Source organism: Syzygium oleosum, unplaced genomic scaffold, assembly GCF_021117445.2.
Source record: "Syzygium oleosum isolate NSW1041296 unplaced genomic scaffold, Sole_v2.1 Sole_v2.52, whole genome shotgun sequence".
NCBI classification, from domain to species: Eukaryota; Viridiplantae; Streptophyta; class Magnoliopsida; order Myrtales; family Myrtaceae; genus Syzygium; species Syzygium oleosum.
The window spans coordinates 443,319-460,776 of NW_026607536.1; the positions used below are offsets into that span (position 1 = coordinate 443,319).

Genomic DNA, 17,458 nt, shown 5'->3' on the forward strand with positions numbered 1-17,458 from the left:
TATCAGGACGTGATAAATTCGTATTTTTTTGGGGATAGAACAACAGAGCGCTGGTAAAACTCAAATCTGTTTTGTGCCCAACATGACAACTTTAAACTACATATTTATACACTTATTAAAAAAAAATCGTCCTTCTCAAATTCACTGCTACCGGGTTTGCTCTTGTCTCGATGAGCCTTGGACATGCATTGATGCATGCGAGGAAGATGAATGGAGATGTTAGCTAAAAAACCTGGAATCTGACAGCTATACTTGTTGAGGGTCGACGAAGGCATGAACGTATGAAGGCAATTATATGGATACGGTGGTGTGTTTGGAGAGGAGATATATAGAGGGAAGAAGACGATCGTACTGGTGCGTTTCAATGGCAGAGTGTACTACTAGATGAAGCTCTCTCTGGTTCAGTTGTACTGCAAAACTAGATAACATTGTTTATTAGTTGGAGGTACAGCGCTTGTTGCCTGTTGGCACGTAAACGCATTCTATATTCATATGTTAGTTCCCCCCTCAAGTAATGGGTGTCATGGAGAGCTGGATGTTTCATTTTTCATGAATCTCTCTCGACTGCATTCTCCTAATGATAATCTGTTCTTTTTTATGAATATCGTTTTTCTTTCACGATCCATTGACTTTGCCATGTTTAGAGAATTGTTTAGCTTGTGGAATCCTCCTTTGGAATGATGACATATAAGAGGTAACCCTCCTCTCCTCTCTCTCTCTCTCTCTCTCTCTCTCTCTCTCTCTCTCTCTCTCTCTCTCTCTCTCTCTCTCTCTCTCTAATGGTGTTGCAGTATAGAACTCGTACTTTCTCTTCTGGAAACTCTTCTTTAGCATATGCCATAGAACTCTCTCTCTGCGTCTCTCTGTCTCAGTGTGAATGGGTAGGCAAATGTTTGCGATCGCTTAGCATAGGTTAATCTGCATATTAGCCTTCTCGTCACTGTGGATTCGTGACCACATGTTATTCTTTTATCTTTTTGGTAATATCTTCATTATTCAAGAAAGATGCCTCAAATCTAGGGTTTCCTGTTCTCGCATTCTTCTCTATTATTATAATAATAACGATAACACTTACTGTTATTACTATTATTATTTATCTTCACACAATTGTGGCTCTAGCTAGGGCTCGCATTCATTTCTTGACCTTGGAGACTGGATCGCATTATGGTCCCCCCCCCACGGCTCTTGTACTGCACTAATCTTCAGTGATGTTCATTGGAGAATCTGAAAGTAGTATACTATGGCTTCAATTCAACCCAGAACCGTTCTTCTAATTTCCTTCTCAGAGATTTCATCTACTGAGTTATCTCTCTCTAGCTAGCTGCAGACCAGCTGCATATATGTCTCTTCCTCCACCTCCTGAAGACCCCAACAACCTTAATCCTATCGAATCTGGAACCTACCCTAATCTTTCCCAAGAATCACTTGATGATTTATGGCAACTAATTCTACAAGAAAGCACAACCAGCAACAATGAGGGTCCCAGTGCAAGCATCTCTCTCGATCAGCAAGACCTATATTTATCACAAACCAATCGAGATCCGAGCTTTCCCGAGAGTGACAATTTATCGAACCCACCACAGATTCCCGGTGGCACATTGCAGAAGATTGCAATCCCCCGAGAATGCAGCACATCATCGTCTTCAGTAGCTGCTGTTATAGAAAGGGACAATGACATGAACAACGAGTTAATACTTGAGTTGGCCAAGTCAAGAGAATTAGGATTGGCCAGAAGCGGCAAATCAGTGATGAGCTGCGAGACTGAAATGGCGACGGAGATGACCATAGAGAAGAAGAAGGAAGACCACAATGCCAAGGAGAGAGTGAGGAGGATGAATCTCAATGCCTGCTACTTGACACTAGCTGATTTGCTCCCTCATTCTCCTTCATCCAAGGTTTCCGTCTCCACCTACTCCCCCTTACTCTAATTATTCTCTCTCGCTTTTTTTCTTCCTGCCTCCTAGTGTAGCACCAATTGACCCGTCTCCATCACTCCAGGATCAAGATTGAAGGAGCAGCCATTGAGGCAAATCTTCACAGTTAACATATTCTCTTGAGCGTGAATCAAGCTAAAAAAAGTGAGAAAAACATCAAATCTTCATGATGCATAAATATGAAAAGTGAGATTTAATGTAGGTCGGATCGTTAACTACTTGAATTATCAATTAGCTAGGTAATATGTTGCTTCCCCAGATATTGCATATATCCGCCGGCTTCATCAACGGAGGTGGTCATGTTTATTCATTTGTGAAACTTATGTGTGTCAACTATTTGTACTCTTACATGTGTGAGCAATTTTTGAAAGAATGTTCTTGCATCGAGAAATTTTTTCAGCGCCCTTGCAGTTCACCATGACTATTTATTTTACAATCTTACAATGAATTAACAATGCTTACATAAAAATGCAGAAGAGATAGGGTGCACCGGCTATAATTGATGGGGTACTTGAGTACATTCCAGAGATCAAGAATGAAATCGAGGAGCTAACCCTCCAGAAGGAAAGCATGTTATTTGTGATGGATCAAAACAAGCAATTAGTTATCGACGATAGCTCTCACACATCATCGGAAAGTAACGAAGGTCGTCCGACTATTTCAGTGCATGAAATTGCTAAAGGTGAACTCGTCCTTCAGATTTGTATGAAGAGGGACCAAGGAAAGCTTTCCAATCTTCTGTGGAATTTAGAAGCTGAAGGCATTAGCATTTTGAATGCCTCCACTGTTGAAGTTCCGCATGATCGAGTCTGCTTCCATTTACACATCCAGGTATATGCTATCTGGATAATGTTTTTATCTATTTGCTTTTCTCTTTGAGGTTCATTACGTATTCTAGGGCTAATTTCTTTCACCACCATATGCATATTTTCTTTCAGCGGTTTAAAGTTTGAATTCAGTAGCAAAAGAAAATTTTAGTTAAGAGTACTACTGCGTCATCACTTTTGGTCTAACAATATAGATATGCACACACATAAACGGGGGAAGAACAGCATTGGTGCCAAAACTTGTGTACGGAGGCCACTTTGGTGCCAAAACTTTCATTTGGATCACTTAAGTGCCAAAAGTTTACGCCGGCGATCACTTAAGTGCCAAATCGGAGAAAAAACGATCACTTAAGTGCCAACGGCGAGAAATTCCGATCAAATTTAATACGTGGCTTTTATATTTAAATTTTAATGACACATGGCATTTCCATGTGTATAATTCAATTTTTTAAATATTTTTTTCTGATTTTCTTCTTTCTTTTCTTTTTTTTTTCTTTTCTTTCTTTTTATTTCCGATGGCCGGCGTCCGGCCACCGGCCATGGCCGGCCTCGCGGCATCGCCTTCCTCCGGGCGAGGCCCGGGCGAGGGGCCGTGGCCTCGGCGAGGGCCGGCCTCGCCGGATCCGGCGAGGCGAGCCCTCGCGGGGCTCGCCCCGCCTAGGCGAGGGTCGAGGTCGCCCGGGTAGGGTGAGCTCCCGGCGAGGGCTCGCTCGCCGGCGAGGCAGCCGTGGCCTCGGCGAGGGCCGGCTCGCCGGATCTCGGCGAGGCGAGCCTCGCCGGGCTCGCCCGCCTAGGCGACCTCGACCCTCGCCTGGGCAGGGCGAGCCCCGGCGAGGGCTCGCCTCGCCAGATCCGGCGAGGCCGGCCATGGCCGGTGGCCGGACGCCGGCCATCGGAAATAAGAAGAAAGAAAAGAAAAAAAAAGAAAAGAAAGGAAAAAAGAAAGAAAAGGAAAAAAAAAAAGAAAAGAAATGCCACATCAGCCTCCGGCGAGCTACATCGGCCTCCGGCGAGCCACATCAGCTTGAGAAATTAATAAAAAAATGCCACGTCGGATTTCCGGCGAAGTGGCACTTAAGTGATCGTTTTTCACAACTTTTAGCACTTAAGTGATCCGATTGAAAGTTTTGGCACCAAAGTGGCCTCCGTACACAAGTTTTGGCACCAATGCTGTTCTTCCCCCCACATAAACTATTATTTAGTACGAAAATACAAATGCTATAACCCTAAGCACCGGACTCTACTGGATTTTTCTTTCTGGACGATACATATCAGTATATCAAGTCAAAGCAGCCATCATACTTGCACTTAATTATCCTTTTTAGTCTATATTCTCAAATGTGTATATTCATAAAAATTGACCGTTAGTTCCTAGAAAAATTTCCATTGTTATGATTTTTTCCGTACAGATGAATGCGAGTTCATATGAATCTGATTATATCCCAATGTTCAAAGACAAGATAACTTTCTGGTTACTTTGTGATTCTTGATTTGGGTCTATGCCATTGCGGTGCCGAATGATGGGGGCACTGATCTTCAGACTGACCGCGCTTGGAACATCATAAATCTTATCCTCTCCACTGGAAGTTTTTTTTTTGGTGTAAAATGTAAGTATTATAAAGCAAATGAAGAACAGCAGCTTAGAGGCATTCCTCAGCATTACAATAGAGCTAATAGTTCAAAAAGATGGAGGTAGGAAGCCTTCATATAGTAGCCAAAGCAACATTTGTCTGGGAAGGTCTAATTTTTTGGAAGAATGAAGTTCTACCTCTTACATTTTTACGCACGTTTGCTAGAATAATATGGATGTCAGATGACTTATTTTGAAATCGCCTATGGTTGCGCTCTATCCAAATGCCATATATGGTTGCTAAAAAGGATACCTTGAGGAGTTTTGTCGCCAAGTCTTTGCCTTTTATTGCCCTAATCATCCATTGAAGTTCCTCATTCCATCCTCTTAGAGGACGTCTAATCCCATGTTGTGCAAGGATACTGCGCCAAATGATGCCTGTCCACTCACATTGGAAGAATAAATGTGTTCTGTCTTCTATACAGACCCTGCAGAAGTTACATTTGATATCAGCTAAAGTCATCCATTGGCCGATAATCTCTGCTGTCGGTAGTCTATTTCTGCAAACTAGCCAACCAATAAAATTGGGTTTGTTTATTCCACTAGTCCAAATCAGGTTATACCACTCCACAGCTGGTCCCACATGTCTGAGTTCATCATAAATTTCTCGGCAACAGTACTCTGGGTTATGGATAACTGAAGTTAGAAGAGGTAGCAATTTTAGGAGACATTGCCAACTCCAAGCCATACTGCCCTTAATATTGATCTGCATAATTGGAGTGCCTCTGCATTTGGTATTGTGAACCCATATACTCCAAAGGGAAGAGGATGGCCGATTGATGAGATTTCATAGCATGCGGCCTAATAATATTTTGTTTCATAAGTTCAAATCAAGCAATCCTAATCCTCCTTCCATTTGAGGTGAGCAAACTACTTGCCATGTCACCTTGTGCGATCCATGATTTACTGTATTACTTGCCCACAAAAATTGACGGATTCTCTTCTCAATCTCGTATATGGTGTGCTTTGGAAGTAAGAACATTGGCATCCAATAGGTACTGATGGAGATGAGGACTACTTTTGCTAACTGAAGACTCCCTGCATAACTCATATGCTTCATGCCCCAACTTTCAAATTTCTTAAAGATCTTGTCAGTAAAACTCTTACAGTCTGTGTGAGTGAGTCTCCCAGTAACAAGGGGAACACCTAGGTATCTGATAGGGAGGGTACCTGTGGAAAAAGGCGTGTGGTCCAATATAAGAAGCTTCTCATCCTCATTTAACCCAGAAAAAAATATTTGGCATTTGTCAAGGTTAAACCGTAGTCCCGGGAAAACTGCAAATTTGTCAAGGGCATTAACAAGGCAAAGGACAGAGTCTACGTCTCCATGTGCAAATAAGAACAAATCGTCAGCAAAGCATGTTCGTAAAATTCTGCACGTGTCAACGAATGTGTTGAACAAGTAATATAATGATGAGAAGAGTATCGTCCCACAGAGATTGATGATAATAAACCAATTAAATATTAAAAATGGACTAATTCTAAAATTTATCTAACTGATCAAAATATAATTGAGAAGACAATTTTTAAAAACGAAATTTTATAAACTAAAGGCAGATAATCAATCAGGTAAAATATGTTAGAGCATCCGATTTCACCATAACCACTAGATATGAATTTCGGATCATTATGCATACAAGAACAATATCAAACATGTGATAGCGGAATTTCCTAGTCTATTTACTATCCTATCTCTAAGTATAGCAAACCTACTCAGTTTATCAATTCACTATATTTCTATGTGAATTTAAATAAACATAAGCGCATTAAAATCTGTGAATATTCCCGGTTTACAATGAATCTTTTGGACCACCTTATCACCGAAAGCTACACAAATAACATGGTATATTTCTATCCACATTTAATGTACAGTTATATATTATAAGGAGCAATTGCATATTATTACTTCTCAGTCTCAAACATGCACATCGGATCATTCAAGTGGTGGCCAATCACCTAAACGCATTAAGCACAATAATATATAACTCACATGAATGAAATTACTTGCAAAGCATAAAAAGCATGAAATTCATATCATCATGGTTAGGCTACATCGTAGCTCTTATAAAGAAAATTAGAACATAATAGAAGAAAAAACGAAAATATAAATTAAACCAAACATCTTGAATCAAAGAACAAGAATTCTGTCACCACTTTTGTCTTCTCTTCAAAATACTTGAAAAACTCTCAGAACACTGAAAACAAAAACGATCTAAAAAAACTCCATGTTCCCCCAAGTTATCATATTTATATGATAACATCCAAGACTCCTTTCACAAGGCAATTGCTTCTTTTTCGTATAAAATTAGGGAATAAATCGCAGAATTCCCAATGTGATATCCACCTTCTAACTCTTCTCTGGGTTGCATAGTCCTTTCCTTCTTTTTGCCATATTTTCCTTATTTTCTCCATATCTCAATATTCTGCATAAACAAGGAAAAATTAAGTAAATAAAAGGAAATCCAAATATATTCTAACAAATATTGCATTATTTATTACCTAGAGTAGATAAAATAACTCTATTTTTATAGAGTTATCAAAGCATAAGTGGGTAATCCGTTGCGTTTTGCAGCGCCAGTGATACTTGAAAGCAGAAGCAGCAACTTTCGCACTAACAATTCTATTAAGAAGTTTCATAACCCGGACGAAGAGGTATGGAGAGAGAGGATCACCTTGTCGTAGCCCATTAGTACTATTAAAATAGCCGATCTGTTCGCCATTGAAGTTCACTGAAAACCTCGGTGTAGTGATGCATTCGGATATTAGATCAACCAAGTACTGAGGTGTGTTTATAGCTTTGAGAACCTCAAGAACCGCATCCCATTTTACCATGTCATAAGCTTTCATGAGATCAATCTTTATTGCTACTCGTTTACCTTTGTCTCCCCTATGGTAGTTGTGCAATAGGTCTTGGCACAATAGGATATTCTCTGAGATTTGTCGCCCGGTGATAAAAACTGTTTGGTTAAGGTCAACAATCGATGGAAGCATGCAACTTATTTGCTCTGCAAGTAGCTTAGATATGGTCTTGTATAAAACAATGCAACATGAGATGGGTCTGAACTCCTTGAGGTAGGACGGGTTTGGGACCTTCGGCACAAGGGAAATCAATGTGAAATTTATAGATTTCAACATTTTTTTTTAGGAGAAGAAGTCCATGACAGCTTCTTCAATGTCCTGGCCTATGATGGGCCAAGCGCAATTGTAGAATAGACTGTTAAAACCGTCTGGACTCGGAGCTTTGAAGTTGTTGAAACCCTTTAAGACTCTAAGGATATCTTATCTTTGAAGTGCAGGTAAGGTAACAAGAGCATTGACATCTTCATGGAATAAAGAAGTATACCTCTCATATGGAATATTTGTACGCCTGGAGTTACCAAGAAGGAGCTGATAATATGATATAATTGAATTCTTAAGAGTACCTTCTTCGGTAATAATAGAGCCATCCTCGAGTTTGAGATGAATGATCCTTTTCTGGGCACTCCTTCGCATCATGGAGGCAAAGAAGATCTTACTATTGTTGTCACTCTCCTTGAGCCATAGATTTCTAGATTTCTGTTTAAGCAAAACTTCTTCATATTTACTAAGAGCAAGTAACTCCTCCAGTTGTGCTTTTTCAGCATCCCAAGTAATGGAATTATAAGGATCAAACACAAGCTTCTGTCAAAGTAAATGTACGCTCTCCTTAGCCTACTTTACCTTTAAGTGTAAATCTCCAAACTGAGATCTATTCAAACTCTTGAGTTTTCGTTTTAATGTCTTGAGCTTCTCCACCACAGTGAACATTCTTGATCCTCGAACTTCCTATTGCCAGCAAGTGGAGACCATAAGCAAATCAGGGCTAGCAGTCCAGAAATTAACAAATTTGAAAGAAGATTTCCTCCTCCTATATGTGGTGTCAAGTCGCACCAAACATGGAGAGTGATTGGAAACTTCTGGAAGCAAGAATTGAATTGAATAGTAGTTATACTTATCCTGCATTAATCAAGACTCTCACAATTCTGCTTGCTTTAAGATTAACTCCTGAGCTTTTGTTTGTCCATGTGAAGAAAGGACCCATGGATAGAGATTCAATCAGTGCAAGTTCCTCAACTATGGTGTTTAGTTCCTCCATACCTGAAGTCCAACGCACGATGGAGCCAATCCTTTCATTTGTGTCCCTTGTTTCATTAAAATCCCCTATTAACAACCAGGGCCAGTTTCTGGTATGTCTTGTAGAAAAAGTTGAAATGTTGCGCCATAGAAACCCTCGTTCAACTTTAGTGTTGTATCCATAGTTGGCAGACAGCAAAAAAGGGTCCACCCCGGTTTTTCAATGAGACAATGTATGACCTGAGCAGAAACCTCCAACACAGTTAGATTAAGAATGGAAGGCTTCCATAAGATCGATATTCTTCCCAGGCTACTGCACATGTAGTTATGCATATAATATCAGCCTCGGAAACTACCATCAACAACAAAATCAACACTCTTCTTTTATTTTGTGGTCAATCAAAACGAGAATTTGGGGATCATGGGACAGAGCAAATTCCACTAGTTCCCTTCTTTTGGGGCTGCGATTAAGGTCCCTCGCGTTCCAAGAGACAATATTCATAAATCAGGAGGCTCCGTTGCATCCCCAAGACCCCCGGTGTGTCCAAGGGACAATCCGAAGCATCCACCACTTCCAAAAGAGCAAAACTACTAACTGAAGACACTAAGTTGTGGTCACCTTTGTATTTTCTGTTTGACCCTATTTCCTTGCTTCCAACTTGTGTAAATTGTGAGGAAGATGGATCGAACAACATAGAAGTAGAGGCAATTGACTGGGTAATTGAGGAGTTGAAATTGCTCTTCGGAATGAGAGGTGGCCTAGATAGGCCAGAAGTTACTTGTGCAACATTTTGATTTACTATCGGCTCCCGATGGCCTAAGACCGAGTTAGGAGGGCCTTCAGTTTTTTAGTTCTTAAAGACCCATATTTCTTTGCTTTTACTAGCACAATCTTTGTGGCCAAAGCAGTTACATTTCTGGAATCTCAAAGGCACCTAGTTATATTGCATCAACGCCTAAAAAATTTCACCATTACCCAAGTCAATATCGAATTTTTCAAGGAATGTGCTATCTATGTCTATGAGGATACATGCCTTCGCATAGGATAGTCGCCTTTTTTGTTCAGTGGCCGAGTCCAAGTATAGAGGTCTTCCAAGAACACTACAAACGTAACTTAAACCTGTTTTGGTCCATAGAACATGAGGTACATTTTAAAGACGTACCCAAACAGGCACAGAAGTGATCATTGCTCTCTCTAATCTAATAAGAGGATGCCATTTTTGTAGGAACATAGGTTTTCCTGCAATGTCCCACACCCCCACCTCCATAACTTCCACCATTTTCGCTACGTTTGAGAAGCGAAAAAAAGAAGAAGCAATCTTCCGTGGCAGAAATATCTATAAAGTTCTCTTTGCCCCACAGTTTTTCAATAACTCTTCTTACTAAATAAAAGGATGCATTGGGGGCGAGAAAGTAACCAACAAGGCAGTTTTGGAAATGTGACATGCCCTCGGCTAACACCTCGGGTAGAGGAACTGCTATAAGCTTTTCTCCATTCTTGATAGGGGGATGAAATTCTAGCTTAGCAGACTGGGCAAGATTGCGCATGGTAATATTTTTCCAAGACACACCTAACGGGGCAACAGAGTAATCTTTTTGATAAGGGGTAGGGGCAAGGTCTCTTGTTGTTTCAGGTTTGCTAGCCCCCACGCCAACATCAGTACTTTTCTCATCCCCAAATTCAGTGTCAACATCACAAATATGTTCAGCCATAGCTTCATCCTCACAATTACGAAGATCGACAAAAACTGGTAAGTCAGTATTATTGACTGTTTGAGGTCCTGCTATTTTCCTCCTTTTTCGAACTGAAGAGGCTATTCTTTATTTCTGTAGAAAGTGTATCAAGTTCTCGTGAGGTCGGAGATGAGGATTTCCGAACATTTCCTTTTTTTTCCTTTTCCATGATGCATTCGAACCATCATTTTCGAAACTTTTACTAGCGAGATGGGACACTGTCTACGGCTAGAGGGGGTAGGGTTGATGCGCTGAAGAACCTGGACCATCAGCTACAGAAATCCAATCAGTGACCCTGACCACGGCCCACAACCTAGCAACCCCGTTACTCCAAACAACAAAAGCAGCGATTTGGCCAGAGAGCGATAGCTGGCGGGCGACGACTAGTGAAGTCGGGAGTATTGAGGAGCTGGGAGAGCAGCAAGCTGCTAATGGAGAGGAGCCAAGCAAGCTCCATTGGAAGTTTTACCATATCTTTATTCTTTCATATTAATAGGTCAAACATCTAGCAAGATGCGGTAAGTTTCTTCCGTGGAAATATCTTGCAATTTTGCTTTTGATGGGTCCTGAGAATGTTCTGCAGTTGAGGTGATGGCTAGAGAATTAGATCATCATAGACAGAAGAGACTGACTGAGCAACATAATTAATGTATGAATTTGAAAATGGATTTTTGTTAATGACTGGGGGCACTTGTTAAACACTAGGGTTTTAATTTCAATACAGCGCCTCATTCGTGTTATCTGTGATTGACTTATTAAAATCAAAATATTTGCTTATTAAATATACTTAACGAATGTCTCGGAGACACCATTAACATACCATTTTGAAATTTCAATGTATTTTTGACATTTTCACGAGAAAACAAAGTGATTTTCTGATTTAGTCATATTCACTCGATCCCTGATGGATGATGAGTACATGGTATCTTACAATGTTTTATTTCAGGGTTAGCTACACAGGCATTTCTTCAGTCATTTAATGCAAAGCGAAGACAAGTCGGCTTCACAGTTACTTATATCCAATTAGTTATGCTCCTCATATTTAACAACTTGACTGCATAAATTTGATTTGTCTTCACAAATATTTCAAAGCGCATTGTTACTTCCTAATCAAGGTCCCTCGCAGATGACTGACTCACTCTTCCGAATCTAAATCCAGCAATGTGGAGGTTGACAGACATTAGTTCTAGCGGCATCAATTTTTCTGTCTTGCTTAGGGAATAAACCTTCAAATTCATAATGTTCTTTATGCCTGACCAGATTAAAATCGATTGCGTCTCTGTTCATTTGAAGTACTTCAATTGCAAGAAAAGAAAACGACATAAATTTCATTTAGAGTAATCGAAATAGCCGGTCCAATCTCTCTACCGGTTAGCAACCACTACTAGTTAGTGTGCCTTGCTTTGGATACCTTTGACTACCTGCATTATAGAAAGGATATGCGCTTTATGTGTTTTTCAGATTCCATGACTGAATGGACTTTGGATGCCAAAAGTAGGCCATGGCATCAAAGATGGTGTGGGCAGTTTGGACGCTTTCTTGAGGAAACTTGATAGTGATATATGCTTTTGGAGAGAGCCTGTTTGGATTGGCTCGTGACCTTGTTTTTTCTTTTTGTCTTCCTTCGTATCGAATTCATCTGTTATAGTGACGTTTGAAAAGTTTCGGCGTGGAGACTACTGCACCCCTGCAATAATCATTGAGGTATACAGGAAACGTTTCCCCCATAAAAATACAAAGAGAACAGCCAAAAAATTGATCGTCGAAGGACCATGGTGGGCGGAAATGCAAATGCAGAACACGATTTGCTTCCATCAAGCTATGAGAAAACAGACAACAGATACAGAGCCCGGCATACAATCTACCAGCTAATTTGGACACTGGACTAAGCTGGCCTAAAATAATGGAAGACGTCGCCGAACAATGGCATTCTTAACTGTTGCCATTCAAAGGCCGGCATTGCAAGAGTTCTGATCTCCCCATTTCAGTTGAACTACGCAAAAGTTCGAGACTTTGCCTCCTGATAAAACATTTTAAATTCACCTAGCATTTTCATCTGTGAAACAAAGCATCAAGAAAGAACGGTCTTTTGTCAGCAGAACTCTGAAATGAAGAAAATGGAGGCTATTCTGAGACACGATTACTCCAATTGCCATGGGCATTGGCAAAACGCAAGCATCAGGGCTTGCGGCTCATCAATAAAAGGACTATAGATTGCAAATGTTACGCACCAATGCTTTGTTACTTTCGTGGAAACTAGAACAAGATCTTTTTTTGTTTTTGTATAGACAAAAAATGAGATGTTACCTACCTTACCAAAAATAAATTAAAAAATGAGATGTTACCCTGGCCTTGGATAAACTGATAGTAAATTGTAACAAATACCCACCTAGCATACTACCAAGCAGTGACTTCACCTTTCAACTACGTTATTTCCTCTCCTGCGTTTGCAAATGACCAAAACTATTCTATTTTGTATCGACATAGATATGAACAAAGACAATTAAAGGAAGATAGAAAAAAAAAGTAGTAAATATTTCGAGTCCCCTGGATATTCAAATTCCATCGAAATCCTCGGCTCTCTGAGTAAACCTGCGGCATGTACAGCCATTAAAATCACAACTTCGGCAGAGAAGCTACTGGTTTCACAAGTGCAGATAGAATAGCAGCTTTCTATGCAAGACGAAGTAGAACAGCAACAGGTATGCTGTCAAATTTTCTTGCAATTTAAAATGCAACAGAACATCCAATGTCAAATTATCACTTGATTTCTCTTTTAAGTTTCTTCTCCATAAGGTCTCATAGGACATTTTTCTCCAAGTCGTCAACACCAACAAATGGGAAGTGAAGACAAAAACGAGGAGAGCTATATCCCACAATTGATTGTTTCGTTCACTTCCTTCTTGTCTTCTAGCCAACTAAACTTCCTTTCACATGAATGGAAGACCCAAGATCAGATCTCGAGCACCATATACTACTCTAAATTTCCTATACAAGCATATCTTTATTACTAACATTCACTACCTAAAGGAAGAAAAGACACAAGAATAGTGCAATATTCAGATATCAAATTCAGCATCTTCATGTCTTATAGAGTGAATTTGCCTTGCTAATTGTCCAACTTTCAGAGGAGACAGAACGGGAGTACAACTATCAAGTCTGATCCAACAGAGACACTGAAAGCCATATATCTCTCGAAATTAGAACAACATCCTAATTCACAGGTCACGTGAACAGCCCCTTGATAACCAGATATGTGTGGCACACAGTATGCTACTCTTACAAGACTATATACAGAACAGGGACCTTTTTGCATCCAGTACTTTACAAAAACCAACCCATACTTCCTTATAAGGATGCCCAATGAAAAATTACTTATCTATGCACCTTTTAAGCAGTCTAAACATATGGGGTCAATCATTCAACTTTTCTCAACTTCTGTTACCTGAGCATGTCTCCAGCGTTCAATTTGGGCCCACTTAAGGCTGGTGATATGCTGAAAGTGTTGCCATCTTCGTAAAACGATGGGTGTCCCAGGGGAGTTGGCCTGTCTGGGATGGAAGGAACTTCCATATCTCCTTCCAACATTTTCAGTGCATCCAAAATGGTTGGCCTTAGAGCCACCATAACATGAGCACACAGTATCCCAACCAGCACATATCTCTCCATTATGCTTTTTGGGTTGGAATTTGTAGACTCTCCATCTTTCAACAATGAAGCATCAAATGCCTCTTCTATCTTCCCAGCTTTTACCAGAGACCAGACCCAATCTGTTATCAAAAATGCCCGTGGTGACCCTGAAGAAGACAAATCAAGAGCCTTTCTCCCACACATTATTTCCAAAACAACCACTCCAAAACTATAGACATCGCTCTTTTCAGTCAGCTGTCCATAAAGTGCATACTCGGGAGCCAAATAGCCATGAGTTCCGGCCACCCTGGTAGTAAGATGGGATTGTCCTTCTCTGCTTTGCTTTGCTAATCCAAAATCTGCGACTCTTGCCCTCATGTCTGCATCCAGCAAAATGTTTGTTGCTTTAATGTCCCTATGATATATTGCAGGTTTCACCCCATAGTGCAAATAAGCAAGCCCCTTTGCCACATCCAAAATAATGCTTTTCCTTTGAGGCCAGGTCAATGTCTTCTTCCCACTTTGATTATCAGGCGATGTGAAAAGGTGATCATCAAGATTACCATTTGGCATGTAATCGTAGACAAGATATCTCTGGCCACTCATTTCACCATAATCATCATCATCTCCGTCTACCACACAGCATCCCCTGAGTGGCACCAAATTCCTATGCTTCAAATTGCTAATAATCTCGACCTCGTTGCAAAATTCATCATCCCCCTGGAAATCAGATTCGATAATTCTCTTGACGGCAACCTCCGTTCTATCAGATAGAACTCCCTTGAAAACCAATCCAAAACCCCCCCGCCCGATGAAATTCTGCTGTGAGAAGTTGTTGGTTGCTTTCTCAAGATCGCGAATTTTGAACCAAATAGACCCTGTATTAGGTCTTGGTCTTGCCCTAGACCCCGATTCCTCCGGGTCAAGACTAAAATCTGCATTAGATTCCTGAATTCTCCTACTCCTCTTCCACCTCCTATCATACCAAAAGTACAAACCCAGCAAACAAGACATGACTATGACCGCAACACCAGCGCCAGTCAAGCCAAAAACAAGATCGGTGTGCCGTTTACTAGCTGAACTCCCTTGGTTATTGATCGACAATGCCATAACACACGAGAGCACGCCAGTACTCTCTGGCCCGTAAGCATTGACAATACCAGCAGCATACAGAATAGTGAAATAGAAGCAATCTGCAGTATTAGAATTATTACCACCGATGGTTTGCAGCTGGGCTTGGACCTTGAAACCAGCAGCCACGCACTGGTCACAGTAGGTCAAAACAGTGAGGTCGGCTTTGCAGTCCGAATCAAGAGCAGTTGAGTTGCCGAGTTCCCTGACCCAGTCCTGCGCAGTCTTAATGTCAGCGCAGGTGTTGGGCGTGATGACGAACTGCGAAGGGTTGAGGCAGTAGGAAACAAGATTGGTGGGGAGCGAGAGAGAAGTGAGGGTGGATTGGAAGTCTTGGAGGCAAGAAATGGAGGTGTTGAGGTCAGGGAGGTTGAAGAGAGAAGTCTGTCGGAGCCTCTGAGCCAAAGCGACGCCGAAGAGGGACAGGACGTTCTGGCAACAGGTGCTCTTAGAGGTGCCGTTGAGGGAACCGTTGGGGGTGAAGATGGGGGGTTGGCAATTCGAAGTGTTCCAAGGGATTCTGCGCATGTAGCTGAGATCCATGGGGCATGCCGATCCGTTCGTGGCGGCGGCGGAGGCTGCGGCGGCTGCGGAAGTCGGAGAGAGAGCAGAGAGAGAAAGAACTGCCAAGAAGAAGAAGGCGGAGGAGGAGATGATGGAGACGGTAGCGGTCGACCCCGATTCAAGATTCATCTTTGACTTCATGGGTGCGATTCTTTTTTTGCTCTTCCGCTGCAGAAAAGGATTCTGATGAGAGATGGGAGACGGGAGGAGTATCAAAGAAGGTGGTGGTGGTGGTGGTTCAAGAGGGAGATGGAGACGCCATGAACGGAGCTTCAAAAGGCAGACAGAAGGAAGGAGCGCACACCCGTGGCCTGGTCAAAACCATTCTCCTCTCCTCTCCAGAGTTTCGTGGCTGCTGACATGACACAGTTATAACTTTGTCCTTTTGCCGCCATCAGAGGAGAAGGTAACACTGCTGAATATGCTTTAAAATAAAAACTGAAAAGCAGATCTTATAAAGTTTGGTGAGTATATAGCTTCAGACATTAACGTATTCCACCAGCTTCGACCCACCTTCGATATTTTGAGAAAGGCGTCTCGTCTTGAACAGAGTGAACAAAACTGCCACTAGCTTGTGGGTCCCAACAAGTGATTTTTGGTTGACTTCCGGCGGTTTGACTAGGAACAGGGAAAAAAGAAATTTGTGATGAGGGGTTAATCGTTGTGGTCGTCAAGGGTAAGGTTTGGAATACTAGAGTCTGGTCAAGTACGCACGCCGAGGAGATTGAAGTGGGCGACTCGAACGAGGAAGGAGGTCGTAGAATCAATCTATTCAAGAACACTGACCGACATGGTGGTCGTTTCGCATTCTCGGAGTGGGAAAATTAGTCGTGCAATGTGTAGTGGACCAGAAGCATGTATGCAGAAAGCAACACGAAAGTGCTGAGAAAATGACCGAGGCATGGAACCGCAGTAAGCATCCCCAACTAATAAAGCAATATTGCACGGACTATTCCTATTAAGTTCATGCACAAGAGAAAGTAGTTCTTTTTCCGTGACTAATTTCTCGACGTTATTATGAATCTACTAACTATTTCTGACAAATTATGAGTTATCAAAATTTTCTTATCTTTAAAATATTTTTATTTTTCCTTCCTTTTTTTTATTTATCAAAGCTCTAAAATTATCTACTCCTATATAGATTTACTAACCATTATTTGAGTGACTCGCCGACTTTTCTCCGATCAAATAATCAAATAATTTGAATTATCAATTCTCGTTTTTTTTGTCGCTAATTCTCGTTTGAGTTACTTATCAATATTTATTTTATTCTTTTAATTATTGCTTTTCTCTGATCAAGTTACCAACTCTTGTTTAAGCCTGTTACCAATGTTTGTCTGATTTTTTATTTATTTATTTTCAAAACTATCAACTTCTCTTATCTATGATAAAAAAAAAAACTTCTCTTATTTTTTACCAAATCTTGTTCTAGTTATTAAAATACCTCAAATTTACTGACCATTACACAACATCACCAACCTTTTATTTGTGAATTACAAACTTTTCTTCAATTAAATTATCAACTAGTTTTGGGTTCCAATTTAAGTTGCTTATCGACATTTATATGATTTATTTAATTTACCGCTTTTTTTCCTTCCTTATAAACTCTTTTTTGCAATCAAATTACCAATTAATTTTGCATTACTTACTTTTATTTAAGTTAGTTACCAACAATAATTTTTCTTTTAAAATAACCAACTTCTCTTTGAAAAAAAATCTATGATTAATATTAACTTTTACTTAACTTTCTTATCCAAGAATTAGGTCAATGATTTCATCTAAGAGTTAGTAAATCGGAAGGTTTGATAAGTTGTGCCAATAAAAGTTGGCAAATTAGTATAGAAATTGATAATTTGCAAAGTAAAGTTGGATATTTCATAAAAATGTTGATAAGTTACTGAAAATTTTAGTTGAGA

At 40.5% G+C, this 17,458-nt stretch overlaps 2 protein-coding genes across 3 annotated transcripts; one reads left to right on the forward strand and one right to left on the reverse strand.

Annotated features, from left to right (window-relative positions):
* The first annotated feature begins 738 nt into the window (after positions 1-738).
* LOC115679564 (uncharacterized) lies at positions 739-4,535 on the forward strand. The gene is given in 3 exon segments (XM_030603177.2): positions 739-1,895; positions 2,409-2,765; positions 4,171-4,535. Coding segments are annotated over 3 exon segments (993 nt in total). The 5' UTR covers positions 739-1,340; the 3' UTR covers positions 4,252-4,535.
* A 7,444-nt stretch (positions 4,536-11,979) lies between these two features.
* LOC115679722 (probable receptor-like protein kinase At1g11050) lies at positions 11,980-15,983 on the reverse strand. Of its 2 annotated transcripts, XM_030603390.2 has the most exons (3): positions 13,663-15,983; positions 12,563-12,809; positions 12,432-12,524 (listed from the first exon to the last, which is right to left on the reverse strand). In XM_030603390.2, exons 1-2 carry the CDS (start codon positions 15,681-15,683, stop codon positions 12,773-12,775), a joined length of 2,058 nt encoding a protein of 685 aa, XP_030459250.1. In that variant the 5' UTR covers positions 15,684-15,983; the 3' UTR covers positions 12,432-12,524; positions 12,563-12,772. The 2 variants fall into 2 exon arrangements, with proteins under 2 accessions (XP_056163289.1, XP_030459250.1); XM_056307314.1 differs by lacking the exons at positions 12,432-12,524; positions 12,563-12,809 and adding an exon at positions 11,980-12,273 and having other exon boundaries at positions 13,663-15,982.
* Between the last annotated feature and the right edge of the window lie 1,475 nt (positions 15,984-17,458).